At 43.7% G+C, this 22383-nt stretch overlaps 1 protein-coding gene across 5 annotated transcripts in view; it reads right to left on the reverse strand.

Moving 5' to 3' along the window:
* The window catches only part of hdac5 (histone deacetylase 5), a 183605-nt gene that overhangs the window by 9921 nt on the left and 151301 nt on the right, over window positions 1-22383 (reverse strand). For all 5 annotated transcript variants that reach the window (XM_063016029.1, XM_063016021.1, XM_063016014.1 and 2 more), the window contains 8 exons: window positions 21049-21333; window positions 8953-9121; window positions 8563-8696; window positions 4940-5060; window positions 3377-3426; window positions 2509-2616; window positions 1391-1446; window positions 574-661 (listed from right to left, as the gene is read on the reverse strand). In XM_063016029.1, the coding sequence (XP_062872099.1) occupies window positions 574-661; window positions 1391-1446; window positions 2509-2616; window positions 3377-3426; window positions 4940-5060; window positions 8563-8696; window positions 8953-9121; window positions 21049-21333 (1011 nt within the window). The remainder of the gene's footprint in view (window positions 1-573; window positions 662-1390; window positions 1447-2508; window positions 2617-3376; window positions 3427-4939; window positions 5061-8562; window positions 8697-8952; window positions 9122-21048; window positions 21334-22383) is intronic.

The following is a 22383-nucleotide window of genomic DNA, read 5'->3' on the forward strand; positions in this document are numbered from 1 at the left end:
CTCGTTTAGCAGAACCTTTTCATGATATGCTAATTTTTTGAGATAGGAATTTTGGGTTTTCATGAGCTGTATGCCAAAATCATCAGTATTAAAACAATAAAAGACCTGAAATATTTCAGTTGGTGTGCAATGAATCTAAAATATATGAAAGTTTAATTTTTATCATTACATTATTGAAAATAATGAACTTTATCACAATATGCTAATTTTTTGAGAAGGACCTGTACACATACACGTGTACAGTACAAAGAAATTCTTGTATGGAAGCTGGAGTCTAAGTGCAGGGTCGGTGTCCCAGAGCAGACAGGGTCAGAGGCCTTGCTCAAGGACCCAACAGTGACTGCATAGCAGAGCCTGGATTTGAACCGACAATCTTAGAGTTCAACGCTCCACCCACTAGGCTACCACTGTCCCCACTGTCTTGATAGTCATTAGACTTCAGCATTTTACCAACACATGTCATTTTTGTTTTTGCTACATAATCTACACTCATTAATCATGCTTATTAAAAACTGTAAGCCACTTCTTACTAATACAGGGTCATGTTTATTAAAATTATAAGCCACTTCTTACCCAGTCTACAATAAGGATCTTGCCCACACCTAGTTTCTGTTGGAGCAGCTTTGCTGTGACGGCCACTGAGTTGAAGAAGCAGAAACCCCTGTTAAAAAGACACAGCACAAAGCTTTGACTTTACACTCTCTCACTTAAAGATCTGGTCAGTACTTGATGTGATACCACAAAACAGTCACATCACATTTATAAGCTCATAATGATGTTAAAGATTTAAATATCTGGGATGAAACATTGTGCAGCTATCATATGACATATGAACAATTAAGTGCGCAAGTGTTCAGTGGCTGGTGTGTAAGTACATCAAACTCTATACCCCGACACAATGAAAAGTGGTTTGATTAGATAGATAGATAGATAGATAGATAGATAGATAGATAGATAGATTAGATAGGTAGATAGATAGATAGATAGATAGATAGATAGATAGATAGATAGATAGATAGATAGATAAGATAGATAGATAGATAGATAGATAGATAGATAGATAGATAGATAGATAGATAGATAGATAGATAGATTAGATAGGTAGATAGATAGATAGATAGATAGATAGATAGATAGATAGATAGATAGATAGATAGATAGATAGATAGATTAGATAGATAGATAGATAGATAGATAGATAGATAGATAGATAGATAGATAGATAGATAGATACTTTATTTATCCCGAAGGAAATTAGAGTCCCAGTAGCATTGTACATTAAGTCAAATCAAATACACAATATAAAGAAAACAAATTACAACAATATAATTCTAGAAAGTACAAACACTTTTGACAGATTGAATTGATTATGGATCTTATCCATACTTACATGGCTGTAGATTCCTCTGCGTGATGACCAGGAGGTCGAACCACAGCAAAGCCATTCTGTCCATCAAAAAGATGAGTAAAGATTAGTAAAGAATTCATAAATAGAAGACAGTTAGCAGTATATTCGCCTCAGCTACCTTGTGCAATAGCCCAACAGTCAAAAGTATTTGTACACTAATCTCGATTATTGGGTTAAAGTCTTTCAGCCACACCCATTGCTCACAGGCGTATTAAATCAATTATATTTATTTATTCATTTATTTTACACACTTTGGTTACATTCATGACAGGACAGGTAGTTACTGGCTACACAAGACTCATCAGTTTAGGTTTTTAATGTCAAACACAGTCATGGACAATTTTGTATTCTCCAATTTACCTCACTTGCATGCCTTTGTACTGTGGGAGGAAACCCATGCAGACAGGAGGAGAACATGCAAACTCCACACAGAAAGGACCCGGACCGCTGCTTCTGGGAATCGAAGCCAGGATCTTCTTGCTGTGAGGTGACAGTGCTACCCACTGAGCCACCGTGCCACCCAAATCAATTACATAAAACACATGATATGCTTTCTGCTTTGTGGCAACAGTATGGGGAAGGCCTGTTCTGTGTTTGAGCATGACTGTGCTCCTGTGTATAAAGTGAATAATTGTTGGCATAACAGAAATAGTTTGATAGGCTTGGCGAGGAGAAACTTCAGTGGCCTATACAGAGTCCTGACCTCAAGTCCATTGACCTCTAGGTATGAACTAGAATGTCAGTTGAGAGCCAGGCTTTTCTGACCAACAACACTGCCTGAACTCATAAATGCTCTTTTGAATTTGATATTAATGCCCATGGTTTACAAGGTCATTCTTAAAAAGCTCATGGTCAGGTGTCTACATACTTTCAGCCACAGTGTGTACCTATATGATGGGTGCACTTAGGTATATAGTTACTGATTGTAACCCCTAGGTTGCTATGCAGTTTATATGTGGATACTAGGCAGGAGATCATTTGCAGCACAGCAGTGACTCTGAGTAGACTTGGTAGTTCCATGGAGGTGTGTGTGTGTGTGTTTGGTGCTGATATGAGTGTGTTAGGTGCCTCCTATAGGGTAGAGAGAAACAATAAGTAACCTTTAGTTCTCCAGCTGCTACTTTAAAGGCCAGCTCGATGACGCAGCCCACCGCCATACGCACTGCACCTGAGGAGTGCATTTCATTCCACACTGTGTCACTGTCCACCTGAAAAACAGCATGACGTTACATTACATTAGTGCTATCTCAAGACAATCATGGACGAGTGCAAAATTAGCGAGACAGGGTCTGGTTTTTCCTGAGAATCTGTAGGGTCATTTTGACTCGGAAAAGACTCATTAGGGAGCCAATCTATGCCTTCTGTCACTGTTGAAAGCAGCTGTGTCCCAAATCCCACTTAAGAGTGCATGTTGAGTGGTATAGTTAAACACTATGCTGGCTGGAGGACGTGGTTTGACAAGCAGCCAGGAAATCAACATTTGAGTCCTAATAACATTTGAGTAAAAACACAGTGTACTTTGTGTGGTATAAACTGCAGACTGTCTAATGCGCTAGCCCACCACCAGCTCGAGCTCTCGAGCTTGAATGTAAGCTGTGCTATCGGCCAAACCAGGCGTCCTAGCAGGGCATCCCAAGCGCTGTGTGAGAAAGAAGCAGTCGGTGACTGTACACATGTCCAGACTGCACATGTTTGACCCAGTTTGCCGCTGACCTTTTAAAAGCACTGTCAATGAGATGAATATGATGCGGTCAGAGGTGAAACACAGACATGGTGGAGAGAAACCGATTCTCACTGTTAACTATTTAATTAAATTTAAATTAGAACTTTAAATATGGACCACAACATTGTGGGGAAAAGACGGCATGGTAATAAAAATAAGATGATTTTAGTTACAAACAGTAGATGGATAATTGTATGGATGAGTGTCTAAATAGATGGACTGACAGATGGCCAAGAGGTACTCACCCCAATTCCACCACATGGTAGAACAGCATACATTTTCTGACTGATTGGACCTAAAAATGAAATTAAGAAAAAGACAATGGATTTACCTTCCTTAAATAAATCTCAATACAGCATTTACACATTATCTTTGCTGACATCGGTAATATCCTCCTTCATTATCAACTATAGGCATTGATATAGGATTGGTTTCCCCTTCCCAACTATAACAGCCACTCTTCTTAAAAAGCTTTCTACAAGATTTTGGAGCGTGTCTGTGTACATTTTTGCCCATTCATTCAGACGAGCATTTGTGAGGTCAGACGCTGATGTTGGACGAGAGAACCTGGCTCGCAATCTCTGTTCTAGTTCATCCCCAAAGGTGTTTGATGGGGTTGAGGTCAGGACTCTTGATGCATTTATGGAACTTGCTTTACACACTGGGGCACAGTCATGCTGAAACAGAAAAGGGTCTTCCCCCAAACTGTTCCCACAAATTTAGAAGCATACAATTGTCCAAAATGTTTTGGTATGCTGAAAAATTAAGAATTCCCTTCACTGGACCACTGTATATATACCGGCCACTAAATATACACCTTTGATTATTTATAAACAAATGTGGCATTTAATTATGGCAGAATACACCACGTGCCAAACCCAAGCATTGCATTAAAACTTCTCTAGGCTGAAATGCAATGTTTTGAAGTTGACAAAAAGTATATGAAGCACTGGTATTGCATATTATGCATATCTTTTATATTAACAGCATTGAGAGGATGCTTTTGTCCAAACCTGATTACACACCAAGCAAGTTAAGGGTTTAGGGACAGTGGTAGCCTAGTGGGTCAAGCTTTTTGCTATCAATTGAAAGGTTGAGAGTTCAAATTTCAGCTCTGACATGCAGCCACTGTTCGGTCCTTGAGCAAGTCCCTTAACCCCTTTCTGCTCCAGGGGCGGCGTACAATATCTGACCCTGTGCTCTGACCCCAGCTTCCAAACAAGCTGGGATATGCGGAAAAAAAGAATTCAGTAGTTCTGTACACATGTATATGTATATATAACAAATAAAGGCATTCTATTCTATTTTAAGGACTTGCTTAAGGGTTCGATTGGAAGGTGAAGGGGCGTTAACCCTCGACATTCAGATTGCTGGTCCAGTAACTTAACAGCTGAGTCACCACTGACTGCCCTTGTAAGCAGGAGTGAGGGTCAAAATCGCTCATAGCGATGCAGGTGGTATGCTGGTTCCAGCGGTGGGGAAATAACAGCAGATGACAGCTCTGGCACAACCTACGGCTGATCTCTTTCATCCTGAGACACACAATCACTCACACACACTTTCTCTCACTGCTGGTGACTCAGAGTGGAGGTGGGAGAATGTCTAGAGCCTAAAAATACTCCCGAGTCTGTCACTGGAGGTTTGCTTTCAGCGACGCACCAGACCGGAAGTGCGCGTGGGAGGCTTTTTATGGACGGACACGTTAGTGGGGGCTCGGCTAAGAATCCCCCCTTTGAGCCAAAAGCCTGGCAGAACAGTAGAGGTAAAACAAATGAATGTATAGAAAGCTTGAGTATGCAGATGCTAACCTAATAGCTTCTTGCTGTCCAGTTTCTGCCTGTTAAGTGGGCTGGTGCCGTACAGCAGTGTGTGGTACTCTGAGTGTACTGTCTGGATTTCTTCCAGGGTGGCTTTTCTTCCACGAATCCTCTATATGAACAAAGAGAAAGAAAAAAGAAATTACACGTAATACTTACACAAAGCTAGTGATCTCTCTACATAGACACATTTTACATCATTCTACACACGCTACACACACACACGGATTTTAACGTCATGTTTTACACTTTTTGGTTACATTCATGACAGGACAGGTAGTTACTCATTACACAAGATTCATCAGTTCAAGTCTTTAATATCAAACACAGTTATAGACAATTTTGTATCTCCAATTCACCTCACTTGCACGTCTTTGGACTGTGGGAGGAAACCTGAGCTCCTGGAGGACACCCATGCAGATACAGGGAGAACATGCAAACTCCACACAGAAAGGACCCGGCCCGCTTCATCTGGGTAAACCCAGGACCTTCTTGCTGTGAGGAGACAGTGCTACCCACTGAGCCACCGTGCCATCCGAATGCTGCCTACTAAGGTGCCTTATTTTGAAGTGATAATCTGACTGAATAACGAGGGAGCATCTGATGCTTCCTGAGCGGTGAAGGCAATCCCAGCATTCAGTGCGGCACAACTTTTCTCACAAAAAATACAAATGTGGTGGAAGAATGCAGAGTTCTTTTCAAATGGCAATACATTCTCATTGATTTTTTATTTGTATAAAGATGTACAAGTGTCATTTACTTGCAAATTCAGGCTTATCAGAGACAGTTTAACCGTTTTCGGTACACAGAGGGAGACGTTAGCTGGCATGCTAGTGGGTTGTGCCACCTCAGCCCATTGGTTTGAATGACCCGAGGCTAACTGTGTTAGCTTAGTAAACAAAAACTACGTTGACATAATCGCCGGAATCACTGTCTAAGTAGTGCGTCTGAATAATCTGCATTATAAGTCGATGTCTTATTAGAATCCTCTCCAGGTAGGCAGTAGACAGCAAGGCAGCTCACTAACACAATAGCAACTTGGTGGTGGTGGGGATTGAACCAGCCAACTTTTGAAGACTTGATAAGTACCTTGATCCCAAGCTACCCCTGCCCTGGTTTAACTCTGTTGAACATTTGGGAAAAGCAAGTCTTTGCAGCTCTTGTAGATACTTGGGACAGTCAGTAAAAATATGCCTGATGCAGACAGGTACCTGGCAAGTGTCACATAGAGGAGCCTTTTCTCCTCTTATTAAGTTAGAGTGTGTCTGATTTAGCACCTAGTCTATCCCTGGTGAATGCAGGCTGAAGTTTAGGATAAACCTACATCTGTCATCTTAACCATATTCCCAAGTTTCCCGACTGTTTCTTGTTTACTAATTTAATTAAATGCACAAACAGTCTTCCTCCTTCTCAAACATATGCATGCATGCTTTCGGTTTGTCTGTTCAATCTGTTCTGTGTGTGTTTTTTAAGACTAGAACCTTACAGCTAGGGCTGTCGCGGTGAAAGAATTTCCCCTTGCGATATTCAACCTGTCTCAATATCGCGGTATGCGGTAATATCGCCATTTTTTTTTGTTTTTGAAAATTACTTAATTTATCTGGATTTTAGAGCTATATAAACAAGCTTTATTGTTAGGCTATGATTGGGTATATTATTGCTTTATAATGACAAAGATGAGACGGCTTTAAGACCAATGAAATACGTGTTTAATGTTAAATACAGAACAGTGCAGGGATGCGCGTCTTTTCTCTATTAAAAAAAGGTTTAAATTTAGCTCCTAGGCTAGATATACAGTGTGAAACGAAAAAAAAAAGTGTTTAGGCTAAATATTGTAAATACACATCTAATCAAAATATGGTAAAAAAGAAATATAATAAAGTCTGTAAGAGTTTAAACAATTATGCGCGCTAGAAGAACCAACACGTTCATCTGATGTGGTTTAGATAGTATCTGAGTGGGGTAGCGATGTTCCCCTCGGTACTAAAACTCTCTCTGATGGGGCTCGTTACACTAATACACGTGTACTGTACCTGCATGCGACTTTACAATGCGACAAACTATCTATTTAGTAGGTATAATTAACATAACAATATATACTACATTTCAAGTTATTATTCGTTTCAATACATTTTTATTCAACGAAAAAATACATTTAAATCATTCCAGCAAGACCAGAAAGAGAATATTTGCAGGCTGCAATGCCATATTAACCGTCATTAAGTGTTTTAGTTCACCAAGGCTGTTTGAATATAGTCTAAATTACAAGTATTTATTGAGTGTGAACTCAATTTGATCATTAATAAACTTGCCTATAATTCCTGTTGCGATTGTTTACATTTTAAAACACAAAGCCTGAAACTCAGCAGCAACGCATGAGAACAGGTTGCGGGAAAATGACGCTCCTAGCTCATTTTCATTATGAATTCATTTAACATTTATTACGCCCGAATGTAAGCGTAAAACAAGATGGACCCTGCAACAATATAAACAAAAAAAAATAGAAGAAAGAAAGAAAAAACGTGAACACCGCGGTGTTGCGGTTGCTTGGCATGCCCTGCGGTTGGCTGGTCTATACCGCGATATTTCAAAATTGCGGTTAGCGCGACAGCCCTACTTCCAGCTACATGTGACTGACAGCATGGTGCATAGGCATGTTCTTTTTCTGACTGCTTGCATATCAATGTTTGCACGATCCAGAACAAAGTGTCAGTGACATTTACTGTCTTTAAATATTAAAAAAACAACATACTTTAAATGATTGCAGTGATTTAGGACTGAACTGTTGGATTTATTCCTTAATTTCTCTTGTGTATATTGTAAATCAGGCGTAACAGTGACTGAACATGTTCACGCAGTCACTGTGGCTACAAGCAGGTGGCGTAGCATTCTTGAGTTTGAATTTAAACTGTGCTACCCATTGTGCCCAGCGTCTAACAGGCTCAATTGGCTCTCTAAAAGAGGGAAGGTCCAATGGGGTTCTTGTCATTAATGCTCCAATAGTGACCTGTACTATCTGTCCAAGGTGCCAGAACAAGCAGTGGAAGATACACACAGGGAATAACATGATTCTCTGTATGTGGTCCAGCTGTCTGCGAAAAACAACTACTGACTAGTCAGTCTGTGACTGCACAGCGTCCTTGGCCAGCGCAGGCATGGTGCAAGCAGTTAAGGAATTGAGCCTCACCCCCAGTTAAACTGGCCCTGCAGTCAAACTAGTCCTATTTATATGGGCACAAAATCAGTAATTAATAATAGTTAAAAGGGTCTAGGATGCCATACCTCAATTTGAATGACATTTATAGACCATGAGTATGAGTTTGTTGGAAATCCCATTCCAAAAACAGTTAAGTAATAAATACTTAAGTAAGTAAGTATTAAAACAGAATGAGCCAGAATGAGCAGTGGAAGACACACATAGGGTATAGCATGATTCTCTGTACGTGGTCCAGCTGTCTATGAGAAACCGCTACTGACTAGTCAGCCTGCGACTGCACAGCGTCCTTGGCCAGCGTAGGGGTGGAGCAAGCAGTAAAAACGAAAACACATTTTAATATCAAATGCTGCTGGCCGTGTTTCATTTCATCCTGGGTGCCAGCAGGTGGTGCACTCACCTCACAGCGACCCAGCAGTCCCGTCTCCTGCAGCCTGGACCAGACGCTCTGAATGCGGCCGGCGTGCTCGGGGTGGATGTGCGTGTTTCCACACATGCACTGGTGTTTGAGCATGAGCGTGTCGTACACCAGCCCTGTGAGACAGAAGGAGAAAGAGTTGGAGATTAAATATGAATCAGAAGCAAACACATTCACACGCTGATTAAACTAACACATGGTGACTAAATCCTTCTAAGATGTTCTCCTAATCCAAATTCCTAAAAAATCTTTCAAATCATACAGAGCATCTGGTCCCCATTCACAGACCCCCCCCCCCCCCCACCGTCCCCAGAGTCTAATTTACAATAGTCTGGACTAAAATAACCAAAGTCTTTTATTTGGTCCTGCTACCTGTAGTGAAGAGGTGCTTAACGGGTGGGAGTTCGACCACAGGTGTCCCTTTAAGACTGGAGGTAATGGGGGAGGACTGTGCCCTTCCCAGTGGCCTGTGTGGCATTCTGGTGATGGACAGGGATGCCTGGAATACATTCAGCTGCTGCAGGTGCTGCTGATCTGAGAACTGAGGAAACAGGAAAAAAAATCAGTTTAGTTCAGTTCATTATAGCCGCACTGGTTTGGAAAAGTAATTGCCCCCTTTCTTTTAGCATCAGGTGACAAATTGGGGTTTCTTTCCAACCTTGGCAACTGAGCCCACTGTTCCATGAAAATAACATGTACTTATGGATGATTGTTAGACCCCATAACCAATGACCATTCATCGGACTGTAAACTCTAAATAACAGTTTTGTATTACATCAGATAAATAACAGTTTTTATTTGTTTTTGTCCATTATTCTATTACCATTTACAAATACTCATCATACACCGATCAGCCATAACATTAAAATCACCTCCTTGTTTCTACACTCACTGTCCATTTTATCAGCTCCACTTACCATATAGAAGCACTTTGTAGTTCTACAATTACTGACTGTAGTCCATCTGTTTCTCTGCATGCTTTGTTACCCCCCTTTCATGCTGTTCTTCAATGGTCAGGACTCTCCCAGGACCACTACAGAGCAGGTATTATTTGGGTGGTGGATCATTCTCAGCAGTTTTTAAACACCTCATTGTCGCTGCTGGACTGAGAATAGTCCACCAACCAAAAATATCAGCGCTGCTGTGTCTGATCCACTCATACCAGCACAACACACACTAACACACCACCACCATGTCAGTGTCACTGCAGAGCTGAGAATGATCCACCACCTACACAATACCTGCTCTGTAGTGGTCCTGTGAGAGGAACCCAGGGCCCACTGCTCTAGCAGCTCTTAAGTATGTATCTTACGTTTCTTTTCATTTTTGAGGATTTTCACCTAGTTGTCTTTTTTCTTTCTGTTTTTATGACCCTTCTCTTGTACTGCTGTAACAAGTTAAGTTCCCTAAAGGGGTCAATAAAGTCTTATCTTAACTTGTCACAGATGGTCAAGGAATTACCTAGAAATCACATTGCCTAGAAATCACTCCAAGTAACATTCCTGACTAAAAGATCTCATATCTGCATTCAGAACTCTGTACAGAGCTTTCTAGACTTTGCTGTTGTAATGTCTGAGCGTTAGACTTGGCGCTTCAGTCAAACTAGCCCTATTTATATGGCTACAGAGAAGTCACTAGATCAGTAATTAGTAATACTCACAAGGATCTAGGATGCCATACCTCAATTTGAATGACATTATCGAGTTCTTTTGCTCCTGTACACTATATGGTCAAAAGTATTTGGACACCTGACCATGAGTTTGTTGGACATCCCATTCTAAAAACAAATGCTTTTAAAATAGAGTGACCTCTATTTGATCTTTTTAGCTATAACAACAGCCACTCTTCTGAGAAGGCTTCTCACAAGACTTTAAAGTATGTCCGTTGGAACTTGTGCCCATTAAGTCAAAAGAGGATCTGCATGATTGGGCACTGATATTGGGCACTGATGAAGAAAGCCTCAACTGATTTTCCAAATCATTCCAAAGCTGTTCAGTTTGGGCTGAAGTTAGAGCTCTGTAGGCCTGAAGCCCACTGGAGTTTCTTTAAACCGTGATTGTCATGTGCTCATTTACGTTTTCGGCACTTAGCAGACACTTTTACTCAAAGCGACTTACACTACTGTCACTGTATATTGTCTAAGCAATTGAGGGTTAAGGGCCTTGCTCAAGGGCCCAACAGTGGCAACCTGGCAGTGGTGGAGATTGAACCAGCGACCTTTTGATTACTAGTCCAGTACCTTAACCACTAGGCTACATCTGCCCAAATAAACTTTGCTTTGTACACAGGGGCACAGTCACACTGGAACAGGAAAGGACCCTTCCCTACACTATTGCTGCAAAATCGGAAGCATATAATTTCCTTTATATAATAATAAACAATGAATATTCGATGAATTAAATAAGTAGATAATTAAAATATTTACTCTTTTTGAGAAGATAACTACGTTTATGTTGCTGTCAGTAGGAATGCGTCTCTGTGTGGTGAACCTTCGAAGGAAAATAAATGGGTCCTTCGCTGCTTTGGGAGGCGTAAAGATTTATTGGAATGTAATTCAACACTCAGAGGGTGCAAACATTTTTGTGTGATGTATTTTTATTGACTTTTCCTAAGATTTTAATTGTGTCCAGCCTAGAGAACATCAACAACATTGATTCTGGCCTGATATGCTGGTTGATGGATTGTAACTGGAAGGTCCCAGTGTGTGAGGGTACATGGTGCTTCTCTAAAGGTGTGTACTTTCACCTCTTCTACTTGTGCTGTATACGAAAAAGTGCCAAAACCAATATGAGACGCCATATTATTAAGTTGGCCAATGATTCTGTGACTGAGAATGTGGCCTTTTTAGACGTAAAATTGTCTAAGGCTTAAGAGATGACCACAGGTTTTTAGCAGAAAAATCACACGGTCAGCTCTCTGGCAGTGATCAATGACCAGGCTGTTGAGCTCATGCAGCATTATGATATAATTTCTTGGCACTGAAATTGGCACTGAAATTGATGACAAGCTATTTCTGAGCTTTAGGTGGATACCATGTGTAGTAAACGTATCAGACTATGCATTTTTTTAATGCATTTTTAGCATGTCCCTAATTAATTTAATGCATTTTTCCCTAATTGCATTATGCTTCCTCTCTACTGATGCTGACCCCTGCCCCGATTGAGAAGAGTGAACTGACACGCTCCCTCCGACACGCTCCCTCCGACACGCTCCCTCAGACTATGCATTTTTATCACAGGGTTCATAGCTGTTAAGTTGCCACTACTTTAATGGAAATGTTTTATTCTTAAGATATTTCTTATATTTTCATCTTTGGCGCTCAGTTGCCATCGCTGTCTAGCACACCACTGCGGAGTGTTTAAAGTTGAGAGTTCAAATCTCAGCAGAGCCACTGAGCTGGCCAGGCATCCTCACAAAAACAATTAACCGTGTTTGAGGGAGAGAAGGCTGGACAGGGTCCCTTCATGCTTCTGGGGTCACAATTGGATTCAGCTCTGTATGGGATCAGGGCAAGTGATGTTTAAGGGGGCATGACCAGGATATCTCATGAGATAGGAATTGGAAATGACTAAATTGGGAAATAAATGGGGTGAAAGTCCAGAGAACAGAAAGAAATTTGCTTTGCTTTTTTTAAAATTTTGTTTATGCATTTTCTTCCTTTTTTCCTGACTTTAGTGCATCCAATTTTTGCCAGACTGCGTCATGCTTCCTCTCAACTAATGCCGATCCCGGCTCTGACTGAGGAGAACGAAGCTAATCCACGCCCCCTCCGACACATGGGCAGCAGCCGTATGCATCTTGTCACCTACACTTGACGAGTACAATGAGGATCAGCACTGTGTATGGAGACACACCCTGATCAGTGCACTCTTTCCTCGTCTCTGTGCAGGCGCCATCAATCAGCCAGCAGAGGTCGTAATTGCATCATTTATGAGTCCGTATCCGGCTTAATATCCCACCCCTATATGAACAACAGGCCAGCCGGCTGGAAGAGCTGAGACTCGATACGATGTATTAGAGATCCCAGCTCTAGTGTTCTAGCGTGTGTTTTTACTGCTGCACCACCTGAGCGGCTGAAATTAGCTTGTTCCTGATAAGATCAGCACTCGGTTTATGTTGAAATGCAGCTCTTTGTGGTGAACCTTTGCAGGAAATTAACGAGTCCTTTGCTGCTTTAGGGGGGTGTAAAGATTCGTTGGAATCCAATCGACAGTCAGGCAGCCTGTAAACTAAGCTTTCCTCTTCACGGACGCCACGGACGCCATTCCTGGCTGAAGGTAAACGTGTGTACGAAGAGAAGAATGTGTGAGATGTTAAATTTAGCTGTGGACACACTAAACAGACCAAACACAGCTCGAGAAGAGGGAGAGAATTAGCGAGTGAAGGAGCGTTCTAGGAGAGGCTGCAGAGCCAGCAGCAGGATCTGTATCTGCCAAAAAGCTACTTAGAGATTCCTGGGATGTAAACAGCGGCCCTGACTGCTTTTGGTCATCCTGAGGGACACTGTGAGTATTAAATGTGAAAAGCAAAACAAATGACTTGCAGCAGGGGGCGCCCAAGTGGCGCAGCGGGATAATCCGCTAGCACACCAGTGCCCAAGATTCTGAGCTCCAAGGTTCGAATTTCTGCTACTGAGCGCTCTCTAGCACAGTGGTCCCCAACCACCAGGCCGCAGACCAGTACTAGTCCATGGGCTATTTATTACCGGGCCATACAGAAAGAATGAATAATTCGAGATCGCTAGAAAAGCAGGTTTTTACTGCTTCTATTTCGAGTGTTACTGTCTTATTGTCACCCCTAAGTGGGAGCAGCGGAAAAAGCTAATTTTACATCGTTTGTGAGCAATATTATTAAATCCTCCTATCCCCTGTCCGTCCATGAAATTATATCTTATATGAAACTAGTCCGTGGTGCAAAAAAGGTTGGGAAACGCTGCTCTAGTAGGCACAGTCGGCTAATGCCTGCAGCAGACAAAATTGGCATCCAGTCTGCTGGGTAGAAAAGACTGGACTAAGGGGTGAAGTTATCAACACTTGGTTGCCCATGGCACCTGTACAGAAAGTGGAGTGCAGAGATCGGGGTGTGGCTCTCAGTACGCGAAGCCATAGAAGTATGGGTTAATAAGAACTGACTGGTGGACTGCACACAGATTGGAGGAAATGTGCGTCAGGCAAATATACACCCTTCTTGAATGCCGTTGGGGTCCCCAGCAGCGGATTGGCTATGCTAAAATCGTGAGAAAAAGGGGGTCCCGGACTGCCCCACCTGGTGATCGAACCCAGGACCTTCTTGCTGTGAGGCGACAGTATGGACGGTAGGTAACACTAGCTCGGTGGAAAGCACTGTCGCACCACAGCAAGAAGGTCCTGGGTTCGATTCCCAGGTGGAGCGGGCAGAATCCTTTCTGTGTGGAGTTTGCATATTCTCCCTGTGTCTGTGTGGGTTTCCTCCGGGAGCTCCGGTTTCCTCCCACAGTCCAAAGACATGCAAATGAGGTGAACAGGAGATAGAAAATTGTCCATGATTGTGTTTGACATTAAATCTGTGAACTGATGAATCTTGTGTGACCAGTAACTAATGGAACTAAACAGTCATTAATGGAACCAAGTGTGCCTCTGAAAAGTCCCTGGCTGCAGGATGAGCAGGCTACCTAGGCTCCCTCTCTTAAAAATAATAGAACCACCTTTTTACCTCATATCATAACATCAACATCGTATCATACTGTCCAAGCATTAAGCATCCAAAACCATCCGATCATGGGACCAAAGTTACACACAGCTGCCCTTGACTCTATTTACGGTGCTGCATTTTTGTAGCGTGTCTGTCTCTCACTCCTCCCCTTCCTCTTTCTGGCGGGTGACTAAGATCCCATTTGTATTCCAGGCACTAGGGCGGACAAGTGAAGAAGAGTCAGGACCAGACATGAAATCAGCACGGCACACGTGTGTGTGTGCGCTCTCTAATACCCGTGCTTGATCACAAAAGCATTTTAGAGGACGCCGTCTCGATAAGATGACTGAACATACGAGCACCGACCCCTACGCATTTTGTAAAACGCCCGACACACACTCGCCCACAGTGCGGGTGGGATGCGGCTGGGCGTGAAGGTGGGACGAAAGAGGGGCGATGATTCACCAAGAAGGGATGAGTCAGAGTCTGTCCATTCATGGTGCAGAATGTTTGAGAATATGTGTGTGTGAGTGTGAGTGTGTGTGTGAGTGCTCTGCAGCAGCAGGAGGATGTGCTTTGACTGCTAATGCTGTGCTTTTTTTTGCTTGACATTTTTTCTCAATGGTCTGAGGGAGAGGGAGGAGTCGCTCTCTTTCTCTCACATTCATTCCTGCTCTCGCGCTCTCATTCATTCTGATATTCCATCTCTCATTCACTTCCTCTCTCGTTCACCCCTCCTCCGGCGTGGTGTTTTTGCAGGGTCCGTATTAAGACGAGCGTCACACCCCACTGCGGAGTGACTTAGCCGGGCTTATGTTATGCAAATGAATGCGCACTGACACACTGATTCACTGCGCTAGTGCCGTCATCAGCTGTAGGGCTGTGGATTTTGGTCAAAAGTGAAAAGGAGTAAATAGTTTCATTGATTGAGTGTGGGGTGGGTTTGTTCTAGCAGTGACTTCACAGCCTACGTTGCTTCCTTTGGCTTATGATTCAGCTATTGTTTGCAATATCCTAACTTTGTTAGAACGGTAATAATAACAGCTGACGTTAGGGACCTGTTTGTCTGCTGATTGCCTTTTTCTCAATATTTGTGGGTTTGGTTGTCTGTGGGTTGACACTAATACCTAATGTGAACTTGTTGGAGATTTATGGCGTACTGTGAACAATTGTCGAGTACTAGCCGTGTTTTAAATATAATCAGACTTATAAGTAATAAAGAGATGGGGCTCTGGATTTACGGGGGTCGTGCACCTCTAATCCCTGCACATATTGAGGGAAGACAGTAGTTCCAAATAAAGAAAACAAGTCCCAGTAAAAGGCATGACCTTTGATTCTGTCAGTCCCAGTGATAAAGATATATGGCCTCTAAACCTGTAAGTGAACAAAAAGTGGCCTGTCAGTCCCAGTGCAGAAGGTGCGGCCTCTACCTGTCAGTCTCAGAAAAGAAGGAATGGGCTCTGTACCCGTCATCCAGTTGAACAAGGCGTGGTCTTAGTGCCTGTCATTCCCAATAAAGGTGGTTTGGCCTCTACCTGTCAGTCTCAGAAAAGAAGGCATTGCCTCTGTATCCGACAGTTCAGTTGAACAAGGTGTGGTCTTTGTACCTGTCAGTCCCAGTGAAGGAGGTGTGGCTCTACCTGTCAGTCTCAGAAAAGAAGGCATGACCTCTGTACCTGTCATCCAGTTGAACAAGGCATGGTGTTTGTGCCTGTCAGTCCCAATAAAGGAGGTGTGGCTTCTACCTGTCAGTCTCAGGAAAGAAGGCATGGCCTCTGTATCTGCCAGTTCAATTAAACAAGATGTGGTCCTGGTGCCTGGAAGTCCCAATGAAGCAGGTGTGGCCTCTACCTGTCAGTCTCAGAAAAGAAGGCATGGATTCTGTACCTGCCAATCCAATTAAACAAGGCATGGTCTTAGTGCCTGTCAGTCCCAGTAAAGGAGGTGTGGCTCTACCTGTCAGTTTTAAAAAGAAGGCACGAATTCTGTACCAGCCAGTCCAATTAAACAAGGTGTGGTCCTGGTGCCTGTAAGTCCCAGTGGAGGAGGCGTGGCCTCTGGTCTTGGTGCCTGTCAGTCCCAGTAAAAGATGTATGGCCTCTACCTGTCAGTCTCAGAAAAGAAGACGTGGCCTCTGTACCCGCCAGTTCAGTTAAACAAGGTGTGGTCCTGGTGCCTGTAAGTCCCAGTGGAGGAGGCGTGGCCTCTGTCAGTCTCAGAAAAGAAGGCATGGGTTCTGTACCCACCAGTCCAATAGAATAAGGTCTGGTCTTTATGTTACCATGAAGGAGGTGAGCCCTCTATGTCTGTCGGTTCCAGAGAAAGAGGCAAGGCAGGGTGCCTAGCAGCCCCAGTGAAGGAGCCAGCCTTTGTGCATGTCGGTCGGAAAAAGTTGTGGCTTTGTGCCTGTCAGTACCATTGTCAGAACCAGTGAAAAGGGTGTGGCCTCTAAGCTTGTCAGATCCAGTGAAGAAAATGTGGCCTACTGTACCAGTAAAAAAGCAGGGTAACTTCTACCTATCAGTCATAGTAAATAAGGTTTAAACTTTGGGGCCTGTCAGGGTCATTAAAGAAGGCGTGGCCACTTTGTCTTTGCAGCTGACCTTAGACGAGTTTGACCTATCATAAGACATTATAAGTAGAATAGCAAATACAAGCACTATAAGTAAAAAGACATGAGAGCTAATGAGCATTATCTACATTACACATCCCAACCAATCATTCTCAAAACCGTCACTTAAGTCTTCATTCTGACTCTCTTTGGGTTTCTTGTGGCCCCCCAGTGATGAGCCACAAGTGACTCATTGGTGGGTGGAAAGGAGAAGAAGGAAGCCCTGCTATCTCTGTTTTTCAGGGGGCGAAGAGGCTTTTTGTCTCTCTGTCTCTCTCAGAGAGGGATCCCCTCAATTTCATTGTCACTGAGCCCCCGCAAACTGAGCTCGGCGTGTACATCACGACACGGGAGACAAATGAGCCTGACGCTTCAACAAATGTACGACTCCTGCAGCTTCTATTACGTTTACTGCTTAGGGAACATCAACGAAACATTAAAGCTAATAAGCCAGAAATTTGAGATAAAAAATGGCAAGCAGGAGAACACATGAGCCTGAACATCTCTTTTTCCAGCAACTTTAACTATAGCACAATCCGTGTGCCTCCTTCAGTAATGCTTGATAAACCTTCTGTGGAAGGTGTCCAGTGGGCATCCTTATCTGAAAACCCAACTTAACTGGCTCACATAAGATGGAGCAACGGCTCTAATCTGAGCGTGTTCCAGACTGCAAAAACAGTATACGGAGGTCCTCGACTTACGTCGGAGATCCGTTCCTACGGACGCGACGTAACGTGATTTTCGCCGTAAGTCGGAACCCATCTAAATAAGCATCTACGTCACTCACATGGAGCACATACACGGTACAGTAATGAAGTGAAACAGTAAAAATATTCGGATTCGTCCGCTCCGTTCGCCAACTAGTTCCCGGTCGAACTTTGTTTCTACGTCTCAAACGGCGTACATAGTAATGACGGAACAAGACTTTCTTAATAAATTTATAGGAGATGGCGACGTGACCACGAAACGCCGTATGTCGAGTCTGCCGAAACCCGAGGACTTACTGTACTTAACATCAAGTAAGCTCACATGTTGAGCAGGTATAATCAGCATAAAGACCTAAGTGACTTTGATCGTTATGGCCAGCAAGAGGTGCTCACAGGTAGTCGTGGTGAGTACCTACAGACAGTGGTCCGAGAAGGGACAAGCCACAAACTGTTGACAGATTGTTGGGCGGCCAAGATTCATTGATGCCAGACAAAAGTAAGCTTATGGTGTCTGGTACGGACCTAATGTGCTCAGAGCTACATGTGTTCTTTACATTTTCAGCATTTGACAGACGCTTTTCATCCAAAGCGACTTACATTCGTTACAGTATACTAATACCCACTGAGGGGCCAGTGGTAGCTCAGTGGTTAAGGTACTGGACTAGTAAACAAAAGGTTGCCGGTTCAAGCCCTGCCACCACCAAGTTGCCACTGTTGGGTTCCTGAGCAAGGCCCTTAACCCTCAATTGCTCATCGTGTTCAGCTCACTGTGTAAGTCGCTTTGGATAAAAGCGTCTGCTAAATGCTGAAAATGTAAATGTAAATGTAAAATGTAGTATACAGTCTGAGCAATTGAGGGTTAAGGGCCTTGCTTAAGGGCCCAACAGCAGCAACCTGGCAGTGGTGGGGCTTGAACCAGCGACTTTCTGATTACCAGTCCAGTGCCTTAACCATTAGGCTACAACTTGCCCTGTACATTATTTACCCGTGGAAGAGATGGTACCAGGGTGCACTGTAGGACACTTTAAACTACTAGAACAATAAAATATAAACAACTAACAACATGTTCCCTCCTCCACAGATACATACATGGCTTCTCTACATATACATGGCATTTCTTTTTTTCTACTTTTTTCCCCTCCAAATCTTGTTCTGTCCATATTAAATTGTAACTTCTCTGCCACTTGCAGGACCCGCATACTGACCGAAGTAAAGCCACAGAATAGGAACAGCCACCGGCCGCTTCTTCTTCTTTTTTTTACCAGGCAGAGATGAAGTCTAGTGAACAGACTATTAAAGTCAAGTCAAAATTATCTGTATAGCACTTTTTACAATTGACACTGTCTCCAAGCAACTTTACAGCATACAGGACCAACAGACCAAGAGTCATACTGTGTTCAAAAAGTCAACACTAGCCCATCGCTAGTGCTGGTGGCCTAATCACCCAGCAGAGGTCGCATTTAGAGCATCAACAAGGAACCCAGGCGACCTATCCCCCTCAGGATGTTTAGTCTTTAATACTGAACATTTTGATATTTAGGGCGGCACGGTGGCTTAGAGGGTAGCACTGTCACCTCACAGCAAGGAGGACCTGGGTTCGATCCCCAGGCGGGGCGGTCCGGGTCCTTTTTGTGCGGAGTTTGCATGTTCTCCCCGTGTCTGCGTGGGTTTCCTCCGGGAGTTCCGGTTTCCTCCAACAGTCCAAATACATGCAGTCAGGTTAACTGGAGACACTGAATTGCCCTATAAGTGAATGGGTGTATGTGTATGTGTGTCTGTCCTGCGATGGACTGGCGTCCCGTCCAGGGTGTTACTGTGTGCCTTGCACCCATTGAAAAGCTGGGATAGGCTCCAGCTCTTTGGTTACATTCATGACAGGACAGGTAGTTACTGCTTCAGTTCAAGTTTTTAATATCAAACACAGTCATGGACAATTTAGTGTCTCCAATTCACCTCACTTGCATGTTTTTGGACTGTGGGAGGAAACCGGAGCACCCAGAGGAAACCCACACAGACACGGGTAGAACATGCAAACTTCACACAGAAAGGACCCGGATCGCTCCACCTGGAAATCAAACCCAGGACCATCTTGCTTTGAGGCGACTACGCACCCTTATTAAAAGTAATAGATGACCGAAAAAGAAGCTGGCTATAGGTTTTCTCTTGTGACAACTTTCTGATTGGACCTTTATAACTGCAATATAATATTTTTTGCGTGTACAGCACGGTCCGGACACCGAGTCAGCAGCTGAAGTCGACAGATTTCGCACCGTGCTGGGACAGAGGGCAGTCATCGGCGGCTGCTCAGACGTGTGCGTCATCGAGACCGGGTTGCATCAGCGCGGGTTATGCAACGTGTTCGAGCGCAAGTGCTTGAGGACGGCGCACAAAAAAGGCACTGAATGAAAGTTCAAGAGAAAAGCAGGGCTAAATATAGAACACCGGCGGGCTAACTGATGAAATTATACGTTTAGTTACGGTCACGGAAAGTGTGCTCGAAGTTTGAGGAAGTGCTGGAAATGCGTTTAAAGGGGTGAAGAGTTATAGACTAACCTTTACACAGTACCAGACTGTCGCATTCCAGCTGTCTGGGTCATATATATATATATATATAACAGTATCTGATGGCTGGCGCTACTAGGTAGTACAATACATGGACAAAAGTATTGGGACATTTCTTTTTCAGCCACAACAGTTGCAGGACAATTTAGTATCTCCAATTCACCTCACTTGAACGTCTTTGTACTATGGGAGTAAACCGGAGCACCCAGGACCTACTTGCTGCGAGGCGACAGTGCTACCCACTTAGCCACCGTGCCACCCAGTTGCAGGAGTAATAAATCAATTATATAAAGGCAATTCCATGCTTCCAACTTTGCAGCAACAGTTTAGGGAAGGCCCTTGCTTGTTCCAGCATGAATGCACCCCTGTGCACAAAGCAAAGTCTATAAAGACAATAATGACAAAAAACCTCAGTTTGAAGAAACTCCAGTGTCCTGCACAGAGTCCTGACCTCAGCCCCACTTACCAGCTTTGGAATAAACTGTAACATTAAAATGAGCACAAATTCCCACAGACAGAATTCAAAGTCTCGTGAAAAGCCTTCTTAGAGAAATGGCTGCTGTTATAGCTGAAAGGCTCACATATAGGCCACTCTCTTTTAATACCATTTGTTTTTTTAAATGGGATGTCCAACAAGCTCATGCTCAGGTGTCCAAATACTTTTGGCCATATGTCTCAGGCTGGTGTGACAGATCATGTTCTTTCCGAGTCTTCTTTTTCGTCAAGGTTGGCTACTCTGAATTTCCTTAATGTGATTGTTGAATGAGTGTGAATGAGTGTCCTGCAAAGTGTGCCCCATGTTTCTGGCATAGGCTCTGGGTCTACTGTGGCCCTGACCAGGATAAAGCCCTTACTTCCAGTATCTGATCAATCTGTGGAACAGAACAATAGAAAAGTAAAAGGCTTCGCTAACCCCACCTGCCCATAGGGAGAGCCTTCTTCATAGCACTCCTTCAGCTCGATGGCTTCATCTTCGTCCTCCTCTTCCTCCAGGTCGCTTTCAGTGCTCTCGCCTTTATGAGGAACCACGCGTTCAGAAGGGGGTGTGGTTTCGCCTGAACTGTCTTTGTGTAGTCCCTCCCTAACGTGCTCGGGCCTGTCCCCTTGCTCCTCCATCATCTCTGCGGTCTCGGTAAGCTCCTCCTCGGTCTCCTCGGGATGGGTGGGAGGTTGACGAGGGAGCTCCGTCCCTTTGGATAGAATCTAATTAAAGAAAAAAAAAAGCATGGGGTTACTCAATGAATGAATGAATGAATGAATGAATTATTCCTTGAACCCTTTTGAGCACCTATGAGAGATTTTGGAACAATGTTTCTCAGCACCACCATGGTCTCCAAAATACCAACAAAGAGAAAATCTTTTGGATAAATGGTGTTCCATCCCTCTACAGCCAAATAAACGGCTTACTAAGACATTAAATGTTGCTTTTAATTTCTCTAACGTCCAGCACTGGCCATTGGACAAAACAAGGTCCACAGCCGCTCAGGTGGCTCAGCGGTAAAGTACGCTAGCTCACCAGAGTTGGGTTTCTAGATGCATCGTATCGAAACTCAGCTCTACCTTTCCGACTGGGTTGGGCGGCAGTATGAACAACGATTGGCTGTTGTTCAGGGGCTTAGGGGTAGAGTCGGAGCATAGGTCCTCATAACTGGTACAACTGCGGCCCCTGCTGGTTGACTGACGGCGCCTGCACAGGGCTGAGGAATAACATTGAGGGGGGTGTGACCCTCCGTGCGCAGTGTCTCTCGGTGTATGAACTCGGCTCGTGCAGGTGAAAAATGCAGGCTGTACTGATTGCGTGCCGGAGGGGGCGCAAGTCAGTTGAGTGGCATCCTCAGTAAGCGGCAAAAGGGTCGAATCAGTATAGAGGACACAATCATGGTAATTGGACACAATTGGGGGAAAAGTTGGGGGGAAAAAGTGGGAAAAAATAGATAATAAAAAAAAAAAAAAAAAAAAAAAAAAAAAAAAAAAAAAAAAAAAAAAAAAAGGTCCACAGACATGGTTTGATGAGTCTTGTAAGGAGGAGCTATATATTACCCGATTGCATTTTGCTTCCACTCTACTGCTGCTGACCCCCACTCTGATTGAGGAGAGCCGTGACTAACACACGCCCCCTCCGACACGTGTGCAGTAGCCGACTGCATCTTTTCACCTGCACGACGCAACTTCATGTGTGGATCAGCTTTGTGAATGGAGAGACACACCCTGATCCCATTACCCCACGACTCTGTGCAGGCGGCATCAATAAGC

The sequence above is a fragment of the Trichomycterus rosablanca genome, chromosome 2 (genome assembly GCF_030014385.1).
Source record: "Trichomycterus rosablanca isolate fTriRos1 chromosome 2, fTriRos1.hap1, whole genome shotgun sequence".
Lineage (NCBI taxonomy): Eukaryota > Metazoa > Chordata > Actinopteri > Siluriformes > Trichomycteridae > Trichomycterus > Trichomycterus rosablanca.